Source organism: Dictyostelium purpureum (assembly GCF_000190715.1).
Source record: "Dictyostelium purpureum unplaced genomic scaffold DICPUscaffold_17, whole genome shotgun sequence".
NCBI classification, from domain to species: domain Eukaryota; phylum Evosea; class Eumycetozoa; order Dictyosteliales; family Dictyosteliaceae; genus Dictyostelium; species Dictyostelium purpureum.
In genome coordinates this window covers 83,524-105,470 of record NW_003519354.1, presented here as the reverse complement: position 1 = coordinate 105,470, position 21,947 = coordinate 83,524, and the positions used below count along the sequence as shown (strand labels likewise).

General features: G+C 26.0%; 7 protein-coding genes across 7 annotated transcripts; all 7 read right to left on the bottom strand.

The window, feature by feature from the left end:
• Positions 1-333: 333 nt before the first annotated feature.
• Positions 334-909, bottom strand: DICPUDRAFT_26825 (uncharacterized protein; the record flags this gene model as incomplete). Its single annotated transcript, XM_003283964.1, has 1 exon — positions 334-909. The coding sequence occupies one exon, from the start codon at positions 907-909 to the stop codon at positions 334-336; it is 576 nt and encodes a 191-aa protein (XP_003284012.1).
• A 1,293-nt stretch (positions 910-2,202) lies between these two features.
• DICPUDRAFT_21660 (uncharacterized protein) lies at positions 2,203-2,787 on the bottom strand (the record flags this gene model as incomplete). Its single annotated transcript, XM_003283963.1, has 2 exons — positions 2,203-2,534; positions 2,607-2,787. Coding segments are annotated over 2 exons (513 nt in total), but the record flags the coding sequence as incomplete, so codon positions are not given.
• Positions 2,788-5,597: 2,810 nt separating this feature from the next.
• On the bottom strand, positions 5,598-6,173 carry DICPUDRAFT_26907 (uncharacterized protein; the record flags this gene model as incomplete). The annotated part of the gene is made up of 1 exon (XM_003283962.1): positions 5,598-6,173. The coding sequence occupies one exon, from the start codon at positions 6,171-6,173 to the stop codon at positions 5,598-5,600; it is 576 nt and encodes a 191-aa protein (XP_003284010.1).
• Positions 6,174-10,945: 4,772 nt separating this feature from the next.
• On the bottom strand, positions 10,946-11,521 carry DICPUDRAFT_26908 (uncharacterized protein; the record flags this gene model as incomplete). Its single annotated transcript, XM_003283961.1, has 1 exon — positions 10,946-11,521. One exon carries the CDS (start codon positions 11,519-11,521, stop codon positions 10,946-10,948), a length of 576 nt encoding a protein of 191 aa, XP_003284009.1.
• A 1,293-nt stretch (positions 11,522-12,814) lies between these two features.
• On the bottom strand, positions 12,815-13,405 carry DICPUDRAFT_21659 (uncharacterized protein; the record flags this gene model as incomplete). Its single annotated transcript, XM_003283960.1, has 2 exons — positions 12,815-13,146; positions 13,219-13,405. Coding segments are annotated over 2 exons (519 nt in total), but the record flags the coding sequence as incomplete, so codon positions are not given.
• A 2,649-nt stretch (positions 13,406-16,054) lies between these two features.
• Positions 16,055-17,452, bottom strand: DICPUDRAFT_16531 (uncharacterized protein; the record flags this gene model as incomplete). The annotated part of the gene is made up of 1 exon (XM_003283959.1): positions 16,055-17,452. A coding segment is annotated over one exon (1,398 nt), but the record flags the coding sequence as incomplete, so codon positions are not given.
• A 531-nt stretch (positions 17,453-17,983) lies between these two features.
• On the bottom strand, positions 17,984-20,599 carry DICPUDRAFT_26881 (uncharacterized protein; the record flags this gene model as incomplete). Its single annotated transcript, XM_003283958.1, has 2 exons — positions 17,984-20,223; positions 20,296-20,599. Coding segments are annotated over 2 exons (2,544 nt in total), but the record flags the coding sequence as incomplete, so codon positions are not given.
• Between the last annotated feature and the right edge of the window lie 1,348 nt (positions 20,600-21,947).

Genomic DNA, 21,947 nt, shown 5'->3' with positions numbered 1-21,947 from the left:
CTGGTTGTTTTATTTAATTTTTTAATAATAGTTTTATATTGAATTTTTTTTAAAATTCATTTTTATCCATTATAAATTTACTAATAGATATAAAATAATAACACAAACACACATAATTTTTTATTATTTTTTTTTATTAATTTTATTTATTTTTTTTATTTTTTTTAAATTTTTTAGCATGTTTTTAAAAATAATTTTATTTGTGGTAATAATAAAAATAAAAAAAACTTTAACAATACCAATTTTTTTGTAAAAGATTTACCAAATAGAATTTTTTATTATTTTTTATTTAAAAATTTTCTTTATTAATGGTTAGTCTGTTCATTTTCTTTACTAATTGTTTAATTGTTTCATTTTTTGACCAATATTTTTTTCAAACTTTTTAGCATTTCTTTTCTTTAAAATGTGATATATAATAGAGATGGTAATAACAGCAATAAATGCAACACAACCTATTATAATACCTGCTAATTTAGCACCACTTAATTTTGATTTGTTTGAACATATTGACGATGCTTTGTATGAATCGATGAGAATTGAAAAATCAGGGTCGATAATTGCTGATTCTTTATAGTATGGAATTTGAATACCTATATATGATTGTAATGATTTTGATGATGTAATTGGATTCATATCTTTATCTAATAAAATATTCGAAATTGTTCTAATTGTTGAATCGATAATACCTCTTCTGATAAATCTACCATATAACGAATAGTTGTCGACTTGAATCTTTAAATAGTTTGAATTATCACCATTTGTAGTTTCTCCAAATTCTTTTGCAGAACAAATATCGTCGGTTGTGTTTGATTGCATTGATGCTGACATTACAAGTTCTAAGTGATTAAGTGAATTTTCGAATGGATAGTTTGATATTTCGATTGTGTATTTAAGTGTTGATGGGTTCATTAATAATTGTTCTTGAGCAAATGAAATTGTTGTTTGATTTTTGAACCATTTCAAAGTTACTGTAATATTTGTAGTTGCATCTGTTGTTGATTTTGTAAACTCTTTGTAAAAAATTAATTTTGAATCATCAATTTGTTTTGATAGCCAATCATCTTTGAATGTTATTGTGTTTACAACTTCATTTTGAATATTTATTTCTCTGAGTGATACAATCGAGATCAAAGAGTGATAGGTTATTGGTGTTGTGTTATTATATCCATTGGTATTGTTTTTATCTGGAACAACAATATCGATTGATGGAGAGGTTGAGTTATTGCTTCCGTTATTAAATATTGGTGGATCAATGATTACAATTTGAGATTGACAATCGATACCGACCCATGGTGAATAACAAACACATCCTTGATTATCGATACATTTTCCATTTGTTGGACCACCACATGTTGGGTTACCTTTGCATTGTTGTGGTTTATTGGTTGGTACTGGTGTGACTGTTGGCGGGAATGTTGGTTCTGGATCGCCATGAAGATAATAGTCGTAAACTACTGGTGTAACTGTAATTGTATTTGAATTTACATTTGATGATTTAATATATATTTGATAAGGGTCTTTTGTTGCTTTGACATTTGGAATTTTAACAGTTGTGCTCGAGATAAAATCGGTTTTAATTTTAGATACTGATCCATCTTTAAAAGTAATATATGCTTCGGAATCAATACTGAACTTTCTACCATTTAATATTAAATTGCCTCCTCTTTCAGTTATCAATTGATGTTGTATTATTAAAGGTTGGTCGGATGAAAAGGTTACTGTAATTGAGCTTGTATGGTTCAAGCTTAAAGTATTTGATGAAAAACCACCAAAAATACCATTGTTATTAACAAAACCATAAACTGAAAGAAGAATAATGTTTGGATAAGAATAGCCAAATCCAACTGGTAATTGAATTGTACATGAATAAGTTGCATTGGTTTCAGTAATTTCGATAATACTTGATTTACATTCAATAGATCTGGATGTGGTATCTGTAAGATAAACAATTGGATATTGATTTGCTTTTAGACCACTTTCTAAATCTTCTGCAACAAAAGTAAATGTAACACTTCTATCTAATGCACTGACATCAATCGTTGTTTTTGATGGGATGAATGATTTTAACACTGGAGCAGTAGTATCAGTTGAGGCAGATGGATGATTGGAACATTGAACTTGAATCTTATTTATATTTGAATTATTTAAAAAATATAAAAAGGGGTTTGATATTGCTGAAAAAATTGTATTATAAGGAAGTATTGAAAAATCAGATTTTCTATTTACGTTGTCAAGTAATAAAACATCACTGATTATATATTGTTGAGAAATACATGGATATGTAAGATTGAATTTGAAATCATATTCTCCTAAAAATTTATTTCCACCATTTTTAACATTATTGAATGAAACTGAAATGTTGTATATTGATTGATCTATTTCACCTTTGATAACTACAAAACCATCTCTAAAGCCATTAATTGGGTCTTCGATAGTCATAGTCCAACCAATTTCGGCAAACCTATTTGTATCATTGATTTCATTACTTGTAGTTTTTTTAATTTCTTTAAATACTGGACCTTGTAAATCCATATCTATTTAAAAAATAAAAAATCTATTAAAATTACTATTTTTTAATGCTAAACTACTTAATTTGATATTCTTACTTGATTTTTTAACTCTTAGCTGAGTATCGAGAACATTGCTGTGTAAAGTATTTGTACTGAATGAGAATGGCCAATCACCCACTTGGGTATTTGCTTCAACAAAAAACTCTATTTGAAACATTTGAATGTTGTAATTATATGTTGAATGGAACATTTGAGTTTTATCAAGAGATTGTTCATTTCCTAAATCGGAATTATACGAGTAATTTTCAACAATTATAGAAAAAATGTAATCTCTTGGGACTCCATTTAAACTAAAGTACAATACATTGTAATGTCTGTGATTTGTAACATCAATATCATTATATAAAAAGGATACGTTTCCTATTGAAAAGAGATTAACTGTAAAAATAAATTAGTATTAAATTATAATATCCACTATTATTAATACAATTTAAGTTACATTTTAAATTTATAGGATGTATAAACATGTGAAAGTCTGGATTTAATGATATAAATTGATAATAAAATGTTGCCGATCCACCATAAATATCATAAAAATAAAAGACAGGTCCAGATGATACACGTAGAGGAAATTCATATTCGCCTTGAAACTCGTTACCTGATACTAATGTTTCATAACCAAAAAAAATATTCTCTAGTTCTATAGATGAAAATCCATATGGTATGTTGGCTTTAATCTTGTATAAATATACATCTTGGGTTAAAAAAGTAGTTTCGATATTAATAATCTCTGGCAATTTTAATTTGTCATAGCTCTCTATTAAAGATTGAATTAGTATGATTGTACAGTTGATATTTTATTATAATAAAAGTTAATGTTATACCTATTCTTGGGATTGAGGATAGTGTTGGAGCTCCATCGATTATGGGAGAAGCAGATAGTGTAGCATCATATGAAATTGGTCTAGCATAAAAAGTAAAATCAAAAGAATAACCATCCTTATTTCCAAATGTGTAACCCAAAGGATAATTGACATTGTTTATTATGTCACCTACAACAATCCGTAATGGTTCCAAATCAAGAGCAGTATCCGAAAATAGGAGTGAAACCACTGGAATACTTAAGTTTTTAAAATTAAATTCTCCTTTTTTTAAAAGACTAATCGGATCTATTCAAATTCATAAAAAAAATAATAATTGAAATTCATTTAATATTAATAGTTACATTAATTGAAAAGAAAATATTAATTTTACATACAATTATAGATATTTGTTTTGATAGTTGTATTTGTTTGTTTAAATTTAAAACCATTTAAGTAATAAATTTCATAATCTACATATTCATTGTATATTGCCATTGGAAATATATATTCTGTGCTATTTTCGTTTCCATATATAGGATGATAAAACCCGTTAGATTTTTCGATAAAATCTACTGAAAATGGAGCTTTAAAAATAGTATTATTTGATTTAAATGATATTAATGCAGAAGCACCATAGCCCATCAAAACCAAATCATCTAAATTCTTTTGATCTGGGTATGTTTTAATATCATAAATAAAATCATACACATCTATCAATAATAATAGTATTTTAATTAGAAATAAATTTTAAAAATTATTATTATTATTTTAATAATAAACACTTACTTTCACTTACTGGCTCAATATCGAAAATCCTATTATTTCCACCTACTGAAATTTTAATATTTAATTTCGAAAAATCAAAATCACTGGCAGCAGGTTGGTCAAGTTGAACGGAAAAAATATTCCCTCCATTATGACGAAAAATGCAATAAGTGTCAACACACGATCCTTCTATTCTATCCAGTGGTACTTTATCTGGGTTAACGAAAATCAATTGAAAATAACATAACGGGACTAATGCAAAACTTAAAGGTTCCAAAACATTGGTAAATGTTTTTATTTTTTTAATTTCTACAGTATCTAAATCTAAATCTGAATTTTGATATTATGTTTTAATATTAATGTGTATTTAAAAAAATTAAAAAATTCAAAAAACAAATTTATAAAAATAAAAAAATCAATTTGCCCACGTATTGGTGGTTTTTTTTTGTTATTCCAAATTTGCGAATTTTAAAATAATTTATATTTTAAAAAAAAAAAAAAATTTTTAATAAAAATAATAACAAAATAAAAAAAATATAAATAAAATTATAAATATATATAAAAGTTTACTTACTATAGCATTTAAGTTCTAAAGGAAAAACTCCATTAATTATACTTGTCATAGTTCCAATCATAGTTTCAAATTGATAAGTGAATACTGCTGCTGTATCGTTTTTTAAATCTTGTGAAAATCTACTTATAAATTGGTTATTTGAAAATGTCAATTGGTCACAATTTTCGCCAACTTCAGTAGTAACACATAGAAATTGTATTTGAAATCTACATATCAAACCTCTTGCAAAATGTTTATAGTTTTCGCTTTCTAGTGAGATATCTTTAATATAATAACTTTGGGCATTGTCAAATAAATAAAAAAAATACAATAAAAAATAAAAAATAAAATAATTAATTCTCATTTTTTATATTCTTTTATATATTTATATTTTTTAAAATTTATCATAAAATTTTTAAACAATCGAAAAAAAAAAATATAAAAAAAAAAAAAAAAATTGAAATATAAATATAAATAAAAATAAAAATATAAAAAAAAATATTCTAAAAAATATCATAAAACGGGTTGTTGACTCTTTTATTTTTTGTTGGGAATGAATTAGAATTTAGATTTTTTTAAAATTTCTTACTATAGCATTCAAACTCTAAACAAAAATTCCATTAGTTGTATTTCTAGTGAGATATTTAATTTAATAACCTTCCACATTGTCATATAAAAAAAAGTACAATAACAACATTGAGCCATGTCTTCTTCACAAAAAATGGAATCGTATATGATGTTCTTTACAAAAAAAGAAGAAAAACTCTACAAAAAATAATCATTTTTTCTTTAAATAAATAACTATAAACCATACCAATTTTTTTGTAAAAAATTTAACAAATAGAATTTTTTATTTAAAATTTTTCTTTATTAATGGTTAGTCTGTTCATTTTCTTTACTAATGGTTTAATTGTTCATTTGTTTCATTTTTTGATCAATATTTTTTTCAAACTTTTTAGCATTTCTTTTTTTTAAAATGTGATATATAATAGAGATGGTAATAACAGCAATAAATGCAACACAACCTATTATAATACCTGCTAATTTAGCACCACTTAATTTTGATTTGTTTGAACATATTGACGATGCTTTGTATGAATCGATGAGAATTGAAAAATCAGGGTCGATAATTGCTGATTCTTTATAGTATGGAATTTGAATACCTATATATGATTGTAATGATTTTGATGATGTAATTGGATTCATATCTTTATCTAATAAAATATTAGAAATTGTTCTAATTGTTGAATCGATAATACCTCTTCTGATAAATCTACCATATAATGAATAGTTGTCGACTTGGATCTTTAAATAGTTTGAATTATCACCATTGGTAGTTTCTCCAAATTCTTTTGCAGAACAAATATCGTCGGTTGTGTTTGATTGCATTGATGCTGACATTACAAGTTCTAAGTGATTAAGTGAATTTTCGAATGGATAGTTTGATATTTCGATTGTGTATTTAAGTGTTGATGGGTTCATTAATAATTGTTCTTGAGCAAATGAAATTGTTGTTTGATTTTTGAACCATTTCAAAGTTACTGTTATATTTGTAGTTGCATCTGTTGTTGATTTTGTAAATTCTTTATAAAAAAGTATTGTTGAATCATCAATTTGTTTTGATAGCCAATCATCTTTGAATGTTATTGTTTTTACAACTTCATTTTGAATATTTATTTCTCTAAGTGATACAATCGAAATCAAAGAGTGATAGGTTATTGGTGTTGTGTTATTATTTCCATTGGTATTGTTTTTATCAGGTACAACAATATCGATTGATGGAGAGGTTGAGTTATCGCTTCCGTTATTAAATATTGGTGGATCAATGATTACAATTTGAGATTGACAATCGATACCGACCCATGGTGAATAACAAACACATCCTTGATTATCGATACATTTTCCATTTGTTGGACCACCACATGTTGGGTTACCTTTGCATTGTTGTGGTTTATTGGTTGGTACTGGTGTGACTGTTGGTGGGAATGTTGGTTCTGGATCGCCATGAAGATAATAGTCGTAAACTACTGGTGTAACTGTAATTGTATTTGAATTTATATTTGATGATTTAATATATATTTGATAAGGGTCTTTTGTTGCTTTAACATTTGGAACTTTAACAGCTGTACTAGAGATAAAATCGGTTTTAATTTTAGATACTGAGCCATCTTTAAAAGTAATATATGCTTCGGAATCAATACTGAACTTTCTACCATTTAATATTAAATTGCCTCCTCTTTCAGTTATCAATTGATGTTGTATTATTAAAGGTTGGTCGGATGAAAAGGTTACTGTAATTGAGCTTGTATGGTTCAAGCTTAAAGTATTTGATGAAAAACCACCAAAAATACCATTGTTATTAACAAAACCATAAACTGAAAGAAGAATCATGTTTGGATAAGAATAGCCAAATCCAACTGGTAATTGAATTGTACATGAATAAGTTGCATTGGTTTCAGTAATTTCGATAATACTTGATTTACATTCAATAGATCTGGAGGTTGTATCTGTAAGATAAACAATTGGATATTGATTTGCTTTTAGACCACTTTCTAAATCTTCTGCAACAAAAGTAAATGTAACACTTCTATCTAATTCACTGACATCAATCGCTGTTTTTGATTGGATGAATGATTTTAACACTGGAGCAGTAGTATCAGTTGAGGCAGATGGATGATTGGAACATTGAACTTGAATCTTATTTATATTTGAATCATTTAAAAAATATAAAAAGGGGTTTGATATTGATGAAAAAATTGAATAAATATTAGGAAGTATTGAAAAATCAGATTTTCTATTTACACTGTCAAATAATACAACATCACTGATTATATATTGTTGAGAAATACATGGATATGTAAGATTGAATTTGAAATCATATTCTCCTAAAAATTTATTTCCACCATTTTTAACATTATTGAATGAAACTGAAATGTTGTATATTGATTGATCTATTTCACCTTTGATAACTACAAAACCATCTCTAAAGCCATTAATTGGGTCTTCGATAGCCATAGTCCAACCAATTTCGGCAAACTTATTTGTATCATCGATTTCATTATTTGTAGTTTTTTTAATTTCTTTAAATACTGGACCTTGTAAATCCATATCTATTTAAAACAAAACATTATTAATATTACTATTTTTAATGATAAACTACTTAATTTGATATGCTTACTTGATTTTTTAACTCTTAGCTGAGTATCGAGAACATTGCTGTGTAAAGTAACGTATTCTGTATGAAATATGAATGGCCAATAACCCACTTGGGTATTTGCTTCAACAAAAAACTCTATTTGAAACATTTGAATGTTGTAATTATATGTTGAATGGAACATTTGAATATTTTCAAGAGATTGTTCATTTCCTATATTGGAATTATACGAGTAATCTTCTACAGTTATAGAAAAAATGTAATCTCTTGGGACTCCATTTAAACTAAAGTACAATACATTATAATGTCTGTGATTTGTAACATCAATATCATTATATAAAAAGGATACATTTTCTATTGAAAAGAGATTAACTGTAAAAACAAATTAGTATTATGTTATAATATATTAATATTAATAAAATAATAACATGTTACTTTGTAAATTTAAAGGATGTATAAACATGTGAAAGTCTGGATTAAACGATATAAATTGATAATTAAATTCTTTAGATCCACCATAAATATCATAAAAATAAAAGAAAGATCCAGATGATGCACGTAGAGGAATTTCATATTCGCCTTGAAACTCGTTACCAGATACTAAAGTTTCATAACCAAAAATATTCTCTTGTGCTATAAATGAAAATCCATATGGTATGTTGGCTTTAATCTTGAATAAATATACATCTTGGGTTAAAAAAGATGCTTCAATTTTAATAATCTCTGGCAATTTTAATTTGTCATAGCTCTCTATTAAAGAATGAATTAGTATTATTGTGCAGTTGATATTTTATTGTAATAAAAGTTAATGTTATACCTATATGTGGGATTGAGGATAGTGTTGTATCTCCATCGATTATGGGAGAAACAGATAGTGAAGAATCATATGAAATTGGTCTAGTATAAAAAGTAAAATCAAAAGAATAACCATCCTTATTTCCAAATGTGTAACCCAAAGGATAATTAACATTGTTTGACATGTCACCTACAACAATCCGTAATGGTTGCAAATCAAGAGTACTATCTGAAATTAGGAGTGATCCCACTGGAATCATACTGTTAAAAATAAAATTTCCATTTGGTAAAGGGCTAATTCGATCTATTGAATTTCATAAAAAAAATAATAATTGAGATTCATTTAATATTAATAGTTACAATAATTGAAAAGAAAATATTAATTTTACATACAATTATAGATATTTGTTTTGATAGTTGTATTTGATTGTTTAAATTTAAAACCATTTAAGTAATAAATTTCATAATCTACATATCCATTGTATGTTTCCATTGGAAATATATATTCTGTGCTATTTTCGTTACCATATATAGGATGATAAAACCCGTTAGATTTACCGCTAAAATCTACAGAAAATGGAGCTTTAAAAATAGTATTATTTGATTTAAATGATATTAATACAGAAGCACCATAGCCCATCAAAACCAAATCATCTAAATTCTTTTGATCTGGGTATGTTTTAATATCATAAATAAAATCATATACATCTATCAATAATAATAGTATTTTAATTAGAAATAAATTTTAAAATTATTATTATTATTTTAATAAACACTTACTTTCACTTACCGGCCCAATATCGAAAATCTTATAATTTTCACTGACCTCAATTTTAATATTTAATTTCGAAAAATCAAAATCACTGGCAGCAGGTCGGTCAAGTTGAACGGAAAAAATATTCCCTCCATTGTGATTAACAATGCAATAAGTGTCAACACACGATACAACTATTCCATCCAGTGGTATTTTATCTGGGTTATCGAAAATCAATTGAAAATAACATAACGGGACTAATGCAAAACTTAAAGGTTCCAAAACATTGGTAAATGTTTTTATTTTTTTAAATTCTACAGTATCTAAATCTAAATCTGAGTTTTGATATTATGTTTTAATATGTATTTTAAAAAAATTCAAAAAACAAATTTATTTAAATAAAAAAAAAAAATATTTTAATAAAAATTTCAAAAAAAAAAATTTTGATATAAAAATAATAAGAAAATAAAAAAAATATATATAAAATAATTATAAATATATAAAAGTTTACTTACCATAACATTTAAGTTCTAAAGGAAAAGCTCCATTAATTGTACTTGTCATAGTTCCAATTATAGTTTCAAATTGACAAGTGAATACTGCTGCTGTATCGTTTTTTAAATTTTGTGAACATCCACTTATAATTGGGTCATTTGTAAATGTTAGTTGGTCACAATTTTCGCCAACTTCAGTAGTAACACATAGAAATTGTATTTGAAATCTACATATCGGACCTCTTGCAAACTTTTTATAGTTTTCACTTTTTAGCGAGATATCTTTAATATAATAACTTTGGGCATTGTCAAATAAAAAAAAGTACAATAAAAAATAAAAAATAAAATAATTGATTCTCATATTTTATATTCTTTTATATATTTATATTTTTTAAAATTTATTATCATAAAACAATCGAAAAAAAAAATATAAAAAAATATAAAAAAAATAAAAAAAATAAAAAAAAAAAAAAATTTCAAAAAAAATCTAAAAATATCTTAAAAAGGGTTGTTGGCTCTTTTATCTTTTGTTGGGAATGAATTAGAATTTACATTTTTTTAAAATTTCTTACTATAGCATTCAAATTCTAAACAAAAATTCTATTAGTTGTATTTTTCATAGCTCCAATAATAGTTTCAAATTGATAAACCAATACTTCCACTGTATCGTTTTTATATTGGCCACAATTCTGGCCAATTTCGTTTGTAACACATAGAAATTGTATTTGAAAAAAAAACTTCGAACCTCCTGCAAAATGTTTATAGTTTCCGCTTTCTAGTGAGATATTTAATATAATAACCTTCCACATTGTCATATAAAAAAAAAGTACAATAACAGCATTGAGCCATGTCTTCTTCACAAAAAATGGAGTTGTATATGATGTTCTTTACAAAAAAAGAAGGAAAAGTCCACAAAAAATAATCATTTTTTCTTTAAATAAATAACAATAAACCATACCAATTTTTTTGTAAAAAATTTACCAAATGGAATTATTATTTTTTATTTAAAAATTTTCTTTATTAATGGTTAGTCTGTTCATTTTCTTTACTAATGGTTTTAATTGTACATTTGTTTCATTTTTTGACCAATATTTTTTTCAAACTTTTTAGCATTTCTTTTCTTTAAAATGTAATATATAATAGAGATGGTAATAACAGCAATAAATGCAACACAACCTATTATAATACCTGCTAATTTAGCACCACTTAATTTTGATTTGTTTGAACATATTGACGATGCTTTGTATGAATCGATGAGAATTGAAAAATCAGGGTCGATAATTGCTGATTCTTTATAGTATGGAATTTGAATACCTATATATGATTGTAATGATTTTGATGATGTAATTGGATTCATATCTTTATCTAATAAAATATTCGAAATTGTTCTAATTGTTGAATCGATAATACCTCTTCTGATAAATCTACCATATAACGAATAGTTGTCGACTTGAATCTTTAAATAGTTTGAATTATCACCATTTGTAGTTTCTCCAAATTCTTTTGCAGAACAAATATCGTCGGTTGTGTTTGATTGCATTGATGCTGACATTATTAGTTCTAAGTGATTAAGTGAATTTTCGAATGGATAGTTTGATATTTTGATTGTGTATTTAAGTGTTGATGGGTTCATTAATAATTGTTCTTGAGCAAATGAAATTGTTGTTTGATTTTTGAACCATTTCAAAGTTACTGTAATATTTGTAGTTGCATCTGTTGTTGATTTTGTAAACTCTTTGTAAAAAATTAATTTTGAATCATCAATTTGTTTTGATAGCCAATCATCTTTGAATGTTATTGTTTTTACAACTTCATTTTGAATATTTATTTCTCTGAGTGATACAATGGAAATCAAAGAGTGATAGGTTATTGGTGTTGTGTTATTATTTCCATTGGTATTGTTTTTATCAGGTACAACAATATCGATTGATGGAGAAGTCGAGTTATTGCTTCCGTTATTAAATATTGGTGGATCAATGATTACAATTTGAGATTGACAATCGATACCGACCCATGGTGAATAACAAACACATCCTTGATTATCGATACATTTTCCATTTGTTGGACCACCACATGTTGGGTTACCTTTGCATTGTTGTGGTTTATTGGTTGGTACTGGTGTGACTGTTGGTGGGAATGTTGGTTCTGGATCGCCATGAATATAATAGTCGAAAACTACTGGTGTAACTGTAATTGTATTTGAATTTATATTTGATGATTTAATATATATTTGATAATGGTCTTTTGTTGCTTTGACATTTGGAATTTTAACAGCTGTACTAGAGATAAAATCGGTTTTAATTTTAGATACTGAGCCATCTTTAAAAGTAATATATGCTTCGGAATCAATACTGAACTTTCTACCATTTAAAATTAAGTTGCCTCCTCTTTCAGTTATCAATTGATGTTGTATTATTAAAGGTTGGTCGGATGAAAAGGTTACTGCAATTGAGCTTGTATGGTTCAAGCTTAAAGTATTTGATGAAAAACCACCAAAAATACCATTGTTATTAACAAAACCATAAACTGAAAGAAGAATCATGTTTGGATAAGAATAGCCAAATCCAACTGGTAATTGAATTGTACATGAATAAGTTGCATTGGTTTCAGTAATTTCGATAATACTTGATTTGCATTCAATAGATCTGGAGGTTGTATCTGTAAGATAAACAATTGGATATTGATTTGCTTTTAGACCACTTTCTAAATCTTCTGCAACAAAAGTAAATGTAACACTTCTATCTAATGCACTGACATCAATCGTTGTTTTTGATGGAATGAATGATTTTAACACTGGAGCAGTAGTATCAGTTGAGGCAGATGGATGATTGGAACATTGAACTTGAATCTTATTTATATTTGGATTATTTAAAAAATATAAAAAGGGGTTTGATATTGATGAAAAAATTGTATTATAAGGAAGTATTGAAAAATCAGATTTTCTATTTACGTTGTCAAATAATACAACATCACTGATTATATATTGTTGAGAAATACATGGATATGTAAGATTGAATTTGAAATCATATTCTCCTAAAAATTTATTTCCACCATTTTTAACATTATTGAATGAAACTGAAATGTTGTATATTGATTGATCTATTTCACCTTTGATAACTACAAAACCATCTCTAAAGCCATTAATTGGGTCTTCGATAGCCATAGTCCAACCAATTTCGGCAAACTTATTTGTATTATTGATTTCATTACTTGTTATTTTTTTAATTTGTTTAAATATTGGGCCTTGTAAATCCATATCTATTTAAAAAACAAAACATTTATTAATATTACTATTTTTTAATGCTAAACTACTTATTTTGATATGCTTACTTGATTTTTTAACTCTTAGCTGAGTATCGAGAACATTGCTGTGTAAAGTATTTGTACTGAATGAGAATGGCCAATCACCCACTTGGGTATTTGCTTCAACAAAAAACTCTATTTGAAACATTTGAATGTTGTAATTATATGTTGAATGGAACATTTGAATATTTTCAAGAGATTGTTCATTTCCTATATTGGAATTATACGAGTAATCTTCTACAGTTATAGAAAAAATGTAATCTCTTGGGACTCCATTAAAACTAAAGTACAATACATTGTAATGTCTGTGATTTGTAACATCAATGTCATTATATAAAAAGGATACGTTTTCTATTGAAAAGAGATTAACTGTAAAAATAAATTAGTATTATATTATAATATATTTATTATTAATAAAATAATAATATGTTACTTTGTAAATTTAAAGGATGTATAAACATGTGAAAGTCTGGATTAAACGATATAAATTGATTATTAAATTCTTTAGATCCACCATAAATATCATAAAAATAAAAGACAGGTCCAGATGATGCACGTAGAGGAATTTCATATTCGCCTTGAAACTCGTTACCTGATACTAATGTTTCATAACCAAAAATATTCTCTTGTGCTATAAATGAAAATCCATATGGTATGTTGGCTTTAATCTTGAATAAATATACATCTTGGGTTAAAAAAGATGCTTCGATACTAATAATCTCTGGCAATTTTAATTTGTCATAGCTCTCTATTAAAGAATGAATTAGTATTATTGTGCAGTTGATATTTTATTGTAATAAAAGTTAATGTTATACCTATACGTGGGATTGAGGATAGTGTTGTATCTCCATAGATTATGGGAGAAACAGATAGTGAGGAATCATATGAAATTGGTCTAGTATAAAAAGTAAAATCAAAAGAATAACCATCCTTATTTCCAAATGTGTAACCCAAAGGATAATTAACATTGTTTGACATGTCACCTACAACAATCCGTAATGGTTGCAAATCAAGAGTAGTATCTGAAATTAGGAGTGATCCCACTGGAATCATACTGTTAAAAATAAAATTTCCATTTGGTAAAGGACTAATTCGATCTATTGAATTTCATAAAAAAAATAATAATTGAGATTCATTTAATATTAATAGTTATATTAATTGAAAAGAAAATATTAATTTTACATACAATTATAGATATTTGTTTTGATAGTTGTATTTGATTGTTTAAATTTAAAACCATTTAAGTAATAAATTTCATAATCTACATATCCATTGTATGTTTCCATTGGAAATATATATTCTGTGCTATTTTCGTTTCCATATATAGGATGATAAAACCCGTTAGATTTACCGATAAAATCTACTGAAAATGGAGCTTTAAAAATAGTATTGTTTGATTTAAATGATATTAATGCAGAAGCACCATAGCCCATCAAAACCAAATCATCTAAATTCTTTTGATCTGGGTATGTTTTAATATCATAAATAAAATCATATACATCTATCAATAATAATATTATTTTAATTAGAAATAAATTTTAAAAATTATTATTATTATTATAATAATAAACACTTACTTTCGCTTACTGGCCCAATATCGAAAATCTTATAATTATTACCAACTGAAATTTTAATATTTAATTTCGAAAAATCAAAATCACTTGAAGGAGGTGCTTCAGGTTGAACCGAAAAAAAATTCCCTCCACTGTGATTAATAGTGCAAGAAATGTTAACACACGATACATCCATTCCATCCATTGGTACTTTATCTGGGTTATCGAAAATCAATTGAAAATAACATAACGGGACCAATGCAAAACTTAAAGGTTTCAAAACATTGGTGAATGTTTTTATTTTTTTAAATTCTACAGTATCTAAATCTAAATCTGAATTTTGATATTATGTTTTAATATGTATTTTAAAAACCCAATTTTTAAAAAAAAAAAAAAACTTTAATATAAAAATAAGAAAATAAATAATTATAAATAAATAAAAGTTTACTTACTATAGCATTTAAGTTCTAAAGGAAAAACTCCATTGATTGTATTTTGGTAAGTTCCAACTAAAGTTCGAAATAGACAATCGAATACTGCTGCTGTATCGTTTTTTAAATTTTGTGAACAATCCCTCATAATTTGGCTATTTGGGTTATTTGGAAATGTCAATTGGTCACAATTTTCGCCAACTTCAGTAGCAACACATAGAAATTGCATTTGAAAAAAACAATTCGAACTTCTTGCAAACTGTTTATTGTTTTCGCTTTCTAGTGAGATATTTTTAATATAATAACTTTCTGAATTGCCAAATAAAAAAAAAAAGTACAATAAAAAATAAAAGATAAAATAATTGATTCTCATTTTTTGTATTCTTTTTATATTTATATTTTTTAAAATTTATAACCACAAAATTTTTTAACAACCAAAAAAAAAATAAAAAAAATAAAAAAAATAAAAAAAATTAAAAAAATTTCTAAAAAATCTAAAAAATATCTTAAACCGGTATTGACTCTTTTATCTTTTAAGAACATCACATACAACATCTTAAATGTGACAACTCCATAATTTGAGAAGAAATGTTTTATTGAAAAAAAGTTATAATGTGTGTTTGTGCTGTTATTTAGATCTAAATGTATAAAAATGGATAATGCTATTATCAATTAAAGAAAAAAGTAATAATTTAATTTGATTTTTTATATTTTTAAATATAAAAATTTTTTAAAAAAAAAACAATTCAACTTTAAAAAATCAAAAAAATTATATCTTCAAAATATCAAAAAACTATAAAAATAAAATTATTATCAAATTTTTTGTTTATTTTTATTTTTATTATTTTATTTAATTATTCTAATAGTTTTATGTTATATGTCTTCTTTAATTAGTAAACCTTTGCTCCATAATCCTTTTTTGATAATTTCGATATTATTATTGTCATTAATTATTTTTAATTCACCAAAACCTTCAGGTAAACCATTTTCAAATTCGCCATTATAAATTGAGTTATTTAATTTATTTTTGATTATACCTTTACCAAATAAAACACTATTATCTTCGTTGGCATTATCAGTGTCTTTTATAATTTCTTTAAAATCGGCTTCAATTTCTAATTGATCATTTTTTATTGAACCTTTACCAATACGTAAACCTCTTAACCAGTTTCCTTTGAATGATGAGCCATCTGCATAAGTTACTTGACCCTCACCATCTCTTTTGCCTTCGACGAAATGACCAATATAGTGTTCACCATTCTCTAAAAACTCTTCGCCTTGGCCATGTGGCACAAATGTTCGTGAGTCGATTTCACCTTTATAAATGTTGAGTTTATTGCTATCGTTATCGATTTTATTTGTAATGGTTGCATTTTTTATAGAACCTCTTGACCAATCGCCTTCACAGCACCAACTTTCTGTATACACTTTGCCGTGACCACAAATGACACCACCTTCCCAGTTATCATTTTCTATTATTTGTTCTTCTACAAAAACCTCTTCATCGAGTTCGCTGTTATATTTTTTGGTAACTTTTAAAAATTTACCTTTACCTGATATATCACCATCTTTAAAACCACCATAATAAACTGAACCATCTGGGAATTTTAATTTGCCATTACCGTTCCATTTTTCATTTGCCCATTCGCCGTAATACTCTAGACCAGCCATCATTTTAATTTCGTGACCAAATACTAGATGATCATGTTCCCAAATGCCTTTAATTTCGGTTTCTGAATTACTTATTGAACCTAATCCATGTCTTTCGTTTGCAACCCAACTGCCTTTAAATGATAGCCCAGCTTGTGGGTTTATAAAAGTACCTTCACCCCAATGCATATCTTCTTTCCACTTTCCTTCGTAGGAACAACCACCAGTGGTAGAAAATAAACGACCAGAGCCTTCTTTTTTTCCATTTACAAATTCACCAATATATATATCACCATTTCTTAACTCTAATTCACCGAATCCATGTGGAATACCCTTATCAGTTACCTGTCCTTCATAAACACTCCCTGATTTTGAATGAATAGATGCTCTTAACCCATCTCCTGAAATAAATTCCACTTCTTTATCGTCTATATATACACCGCTTTCTTTTTCTTGATAAATTTGAAAGGGAAATTTAATACCATCTATTGCAGTCTTATACTCAATCGATTTTGGTGTGTTTAAAAATGAATATTTTTCCTCTTGTTCTAAATCCTTAAAAAACTTTTCTTTTTCTATTTTTATATTTGGTAAATTATTTATATAATCTTTAAATATATTATTTTTATTATTATTATAAATGTTTGAATGATTAAAATTATTATTATTATTTATTGTACAAAAATTATTTTTAAAATATTTATTATTAAAATTTATTATATTGTTATAGTTTATATTATTTTTAAATATTAGTTTATTTTTATATATTAAATTAACATTTTTAAATTTAATTATATTATTTATCATTTTATTTGATTTCGTTTCTGTGTCGTAAAATAAAAAAATAATTTTAAAATAAAAAAAAAAAAAGTTTTTTTATTTTTTAATTTTTTTTATTTTTTTAATTTAAAATATGGTTTTTTTATATTTTATTAATTTTTTTTTTTTTTATATATATACCCGTTATAAGTTATATTTGAATCACCACAAGCATGTTTAATGTCATTTAATTGATTAGAATTTGGATGGTTAATTGATCCAAATGGATTATTAAATGTGCTTGGTTGGGTGATGGGTTGTGTATTTGTAGGTTTATATGTAGGTGTATTTGTTGGTGTTGGAGTAATAGGATTACTATTATTATGAACTGTCTTTCCGTTACAAGTTTTGCATGTGCAAATTCTTGGTATTATTATTATTTAATTTCAAAAAAATCTTTGAAATAAAAATTCTTGCACCAATTCTTTTTTTGAAAATGTAATAAATAATAGAGATGGTAATAACAGCAATAAATGCAACACCACCTATTATAATACCTGCTAATTTAGCACCACTCAATTTTGATTGGTTTGAACATATTGAGTTTGATACTGATGATGCTTTGTATGAATCGATGAGAATTGAAAAATCAGGGTCGATAATTGCTGATTCTTTATAGTATGGAATTTGAATACCTATATATGATTGTAATGATTTTGATGATGTAATTGGATTCATATCTTTATCTAATAAAATATTCGAAATTGTTCTAATTGTTGAATCGATAATACCTCTTCTGATAAATCTACCATATAACGAATAGTTGTCGACTTGAATCTTTAAATAGTTTGAATTATCACCATTGGTAGTTTCTCCAAATTCTTTTGCGGAGCAAATATCATCGGTTGTGTTTGATTGCATTGATGCTGACATTATTAGTTCTAAGTGGTTAAGTGAATTTTCGAATGGATAGTTTGATATTTCGATTGTGTATTTAAGTGTTGATGGGTTCATTAATAATTGTTCTTGAGCAAATGAAATTGTTGTTTGATTTTTGAACCATTTCAAAGTTACTGTAATATTTGTAGTTGCATCTGTTGTTGATTTTGTAAATTCTTTATAAAAAAGTATTGTTGAATCATCAATTTGTTTTGATAGCCAATCATCTTTGAATGTTATTGTTTTTACAACTTCATTTTGAATATTTATTTCTCTAAGTGATATAATCGAAATCAAAGAGTGATAGGTTATTGGTGTTGTGTTATTATTTCCATTGGTATTGTTTTTATCAGGTACAACAATATCGATTGATGGAGAAGTCGAGTTATCGCTTCCGTTATTAAAGATTGGTGGATCAACGATTACAATTTGAGATTGACAATCGATACCGACCCATGGTGAATAACAAACACATCCTTGATTATCGATACATTTTCCATTTGTTGGACCACCACATGCTGGGTTACCTTTGCATTGTTGTGGTTTGTTGGTTGGTACTGGTGTGACTGTTGGCGGGAATGTTGGTTCTGGATCGCCATGAATATAATAGTCGAAAACTACTGGTGTAACTGTAATTGTATTTGAATTTATATTTGATGATTTAATATATATTTGATAATGGTCTTTTGTTGCTTTGACATTTGGAATTTTAACAGCTGTACTAGAGATAAAATCGGTTTTAATTTTAGATACTGATCCATCTTTAAAAGTAATATATGCTTCGGAATCAATACTGAACTTTCTACCATTTAAAATTAAGTTGCCTCCTCTTTCAGTTATCAATTGATGTTGTATTATTAAAGGTTGGTCGGATGAAAAGGTTACTGTAATTGAGCTTGTATGGTTCAAGCTTAAAGTATTTGATGAAAAACCTCCAAAAATACCATTGTTATTAACAAAACCATAAACTGAAAGAAGAATCATGTTTGGATAAGAATAGCCAAATCCAACTGGTAATTGAATTGTACATGAATAAGTTGCATTGGTTTCAGTAATTTCGATAATACTTGATTTACATTCAATAGATCTGGAGGTTGTATCTGTAAGATAAACAATTGGATATTGATTTGCTTTTAGACCACTTTCCAAATCTTCTGCAACAAAAGTAAATGTAACACTTCTATCTAATGCACTGACATCAATCGTTGTTTTTGATGGAATGAATGATTTTAACACTGGAGCAGTAGTATCAGTTGAGGCAGATGGATGATTGGTACATTGAACTTGAATCTTATTTATATTTGGATTATTTAAAAAATATAAAAAGGGGTTTGATATTGCTGAATAAATTGGATTATAAGGAAGTATTGAAAATTCAGATTTTCTATTTACACTATCAATTAATAAAACATCACTGATTATGTATTGTTGAGAAATACATGGATATGTAAGATTGAATTTGAAATCATATTCTCCTAAAAATTTATTTCCACCATTTTTAACATTATTGAATGAAACTGAAATGTTGTATATTGATTGATCTATTTCACCTTTGATAACTACAAAACCATCTCTAAAGCCATTAATTGGGTCTTCGATAGCCATAGTCCAACCAATTTCGGCAATCTTATTTGTATTATTGATTTCATTACTTGTTATTTTTTTAATTTCTTTAAATACTGGACCTTGTAAATCCATATCTATTTAAAAAATAAAAAACTTATTAATATTACTATTTTTTAATGCTAAACTACTTAATTTGATATGCTTACTTGATTTTTTAACTCTTAGCTGAGTATCGAGAACATTGCTGTGTAAAGTAACGTATTCTGTATTAAATATGAATGGCCAATCACCAACTTGAGTGTTTGCATCAACAAAAAACTCTATTTGAAACATTTGAATGGTGTAATTATATGTTGAATGGAACATTTGAGTTTTATCAAGAGATTGTTCATTTTCTATATTGGAATTATACGAGTAATCTTCAACAATTATAGAAAAAATGTAATCTCTTAGGACTCCATTTAAACTAAAGTACAATACATTATAATGTCTGTGATTTGTAACATCAATGTCATTATATAAAAAGGATATGTTTTCTATTGAAAAGAGATTAACTGTAAAAATAAATTAGTATTAAATTATAATATATTTATTATTAATAAAATAATAATATGTTACTTTTTAAATTTAATGGATGTATAAACATGTGAAAGTCTGGACTTAACGATATAAATTGATTATCAAAAATTCCCGATCCACCATAAATATCATAAAAATAAAATGGTAATAGTAATGATGCACGTAGAGGAATTTCAAATTCGCCTTGAAACTCGTTACCTGATACTAATGTTTCATAACCAAAAAAAATATTCTCTTGTTTTATATATGAAAATCCATATGGTATGTTGGCTTTAATCTTGAATAAATAAACATCTTGGGTTAAAAAAATTGCTTCGACACTACCAACCTCTGGCAGTTTTAATTCGTCATAGCTCTCTATTAAAGAATGAATTAGTATTATTGCACAGTTGTTATTTTATTATAATAAAAGTTAATGTTATACCTATTCTTGGGATTGAGGATTGCGTTATAGCCCCACTGATTATGGGAGAAACAGATAGTGAAGAATCATATGAAATTGGTCTAGTATAAAAAGTAAAATCAAAAGAATAATCATCCTTTTTTCCAAGTGTGTAACCCAAAGGATAATTGACAATGCTTGATATGTCACCCACAGTAATTTTTAATGGTTGCAAATTAAGACTAGTATCTGAAATTAGGAGTGATCCCACTGGAATATTTGTACTGTTAAAAACAAATTCTCCTTTTGGTAAAAACCTAATTGGATCTATTGAATTTCATAAAAAAAATAATAATTGAAATTTATTTAATATTAATAGTTACAATATTTGAAAAGAAAATATTAATTTTACATACAATTATTGATATTTGTTGTGATAGTTGTGTTTGATTGTTTAAAATTAAAACCATTTAGGTAATAAATTTCATAATCTGCTTTTGCATTGTAAATTTCCATTGGAAATATATATTCTGTGCTATTTTCGTTACCATATATAGGATGATAAAACCCGTTAGATTTACCGCTAAAATCTACTGAAAATGGAGCTTTAAAAATAGTATTATTTGATTTAAATGATATTAATGCAGAAGCACCATAGCCCATCAAAACCAAATCATCTAAATTCTTTTGATCTGGGTATGTTTTAATATCATAAATAAAATCATACACATCTATCAATAATAATAGTATTTTAATTAGAAATAAATTTTAAAAATTATTATTTAATAATAAACACTTACTTTCACTTACTGGCCCAATATCGAAAATCCTATAATTTCCACCGACCGAAATTTTAATATTTAATTTCGTAAAATCAAAATCACTTGAGGGTGCTTC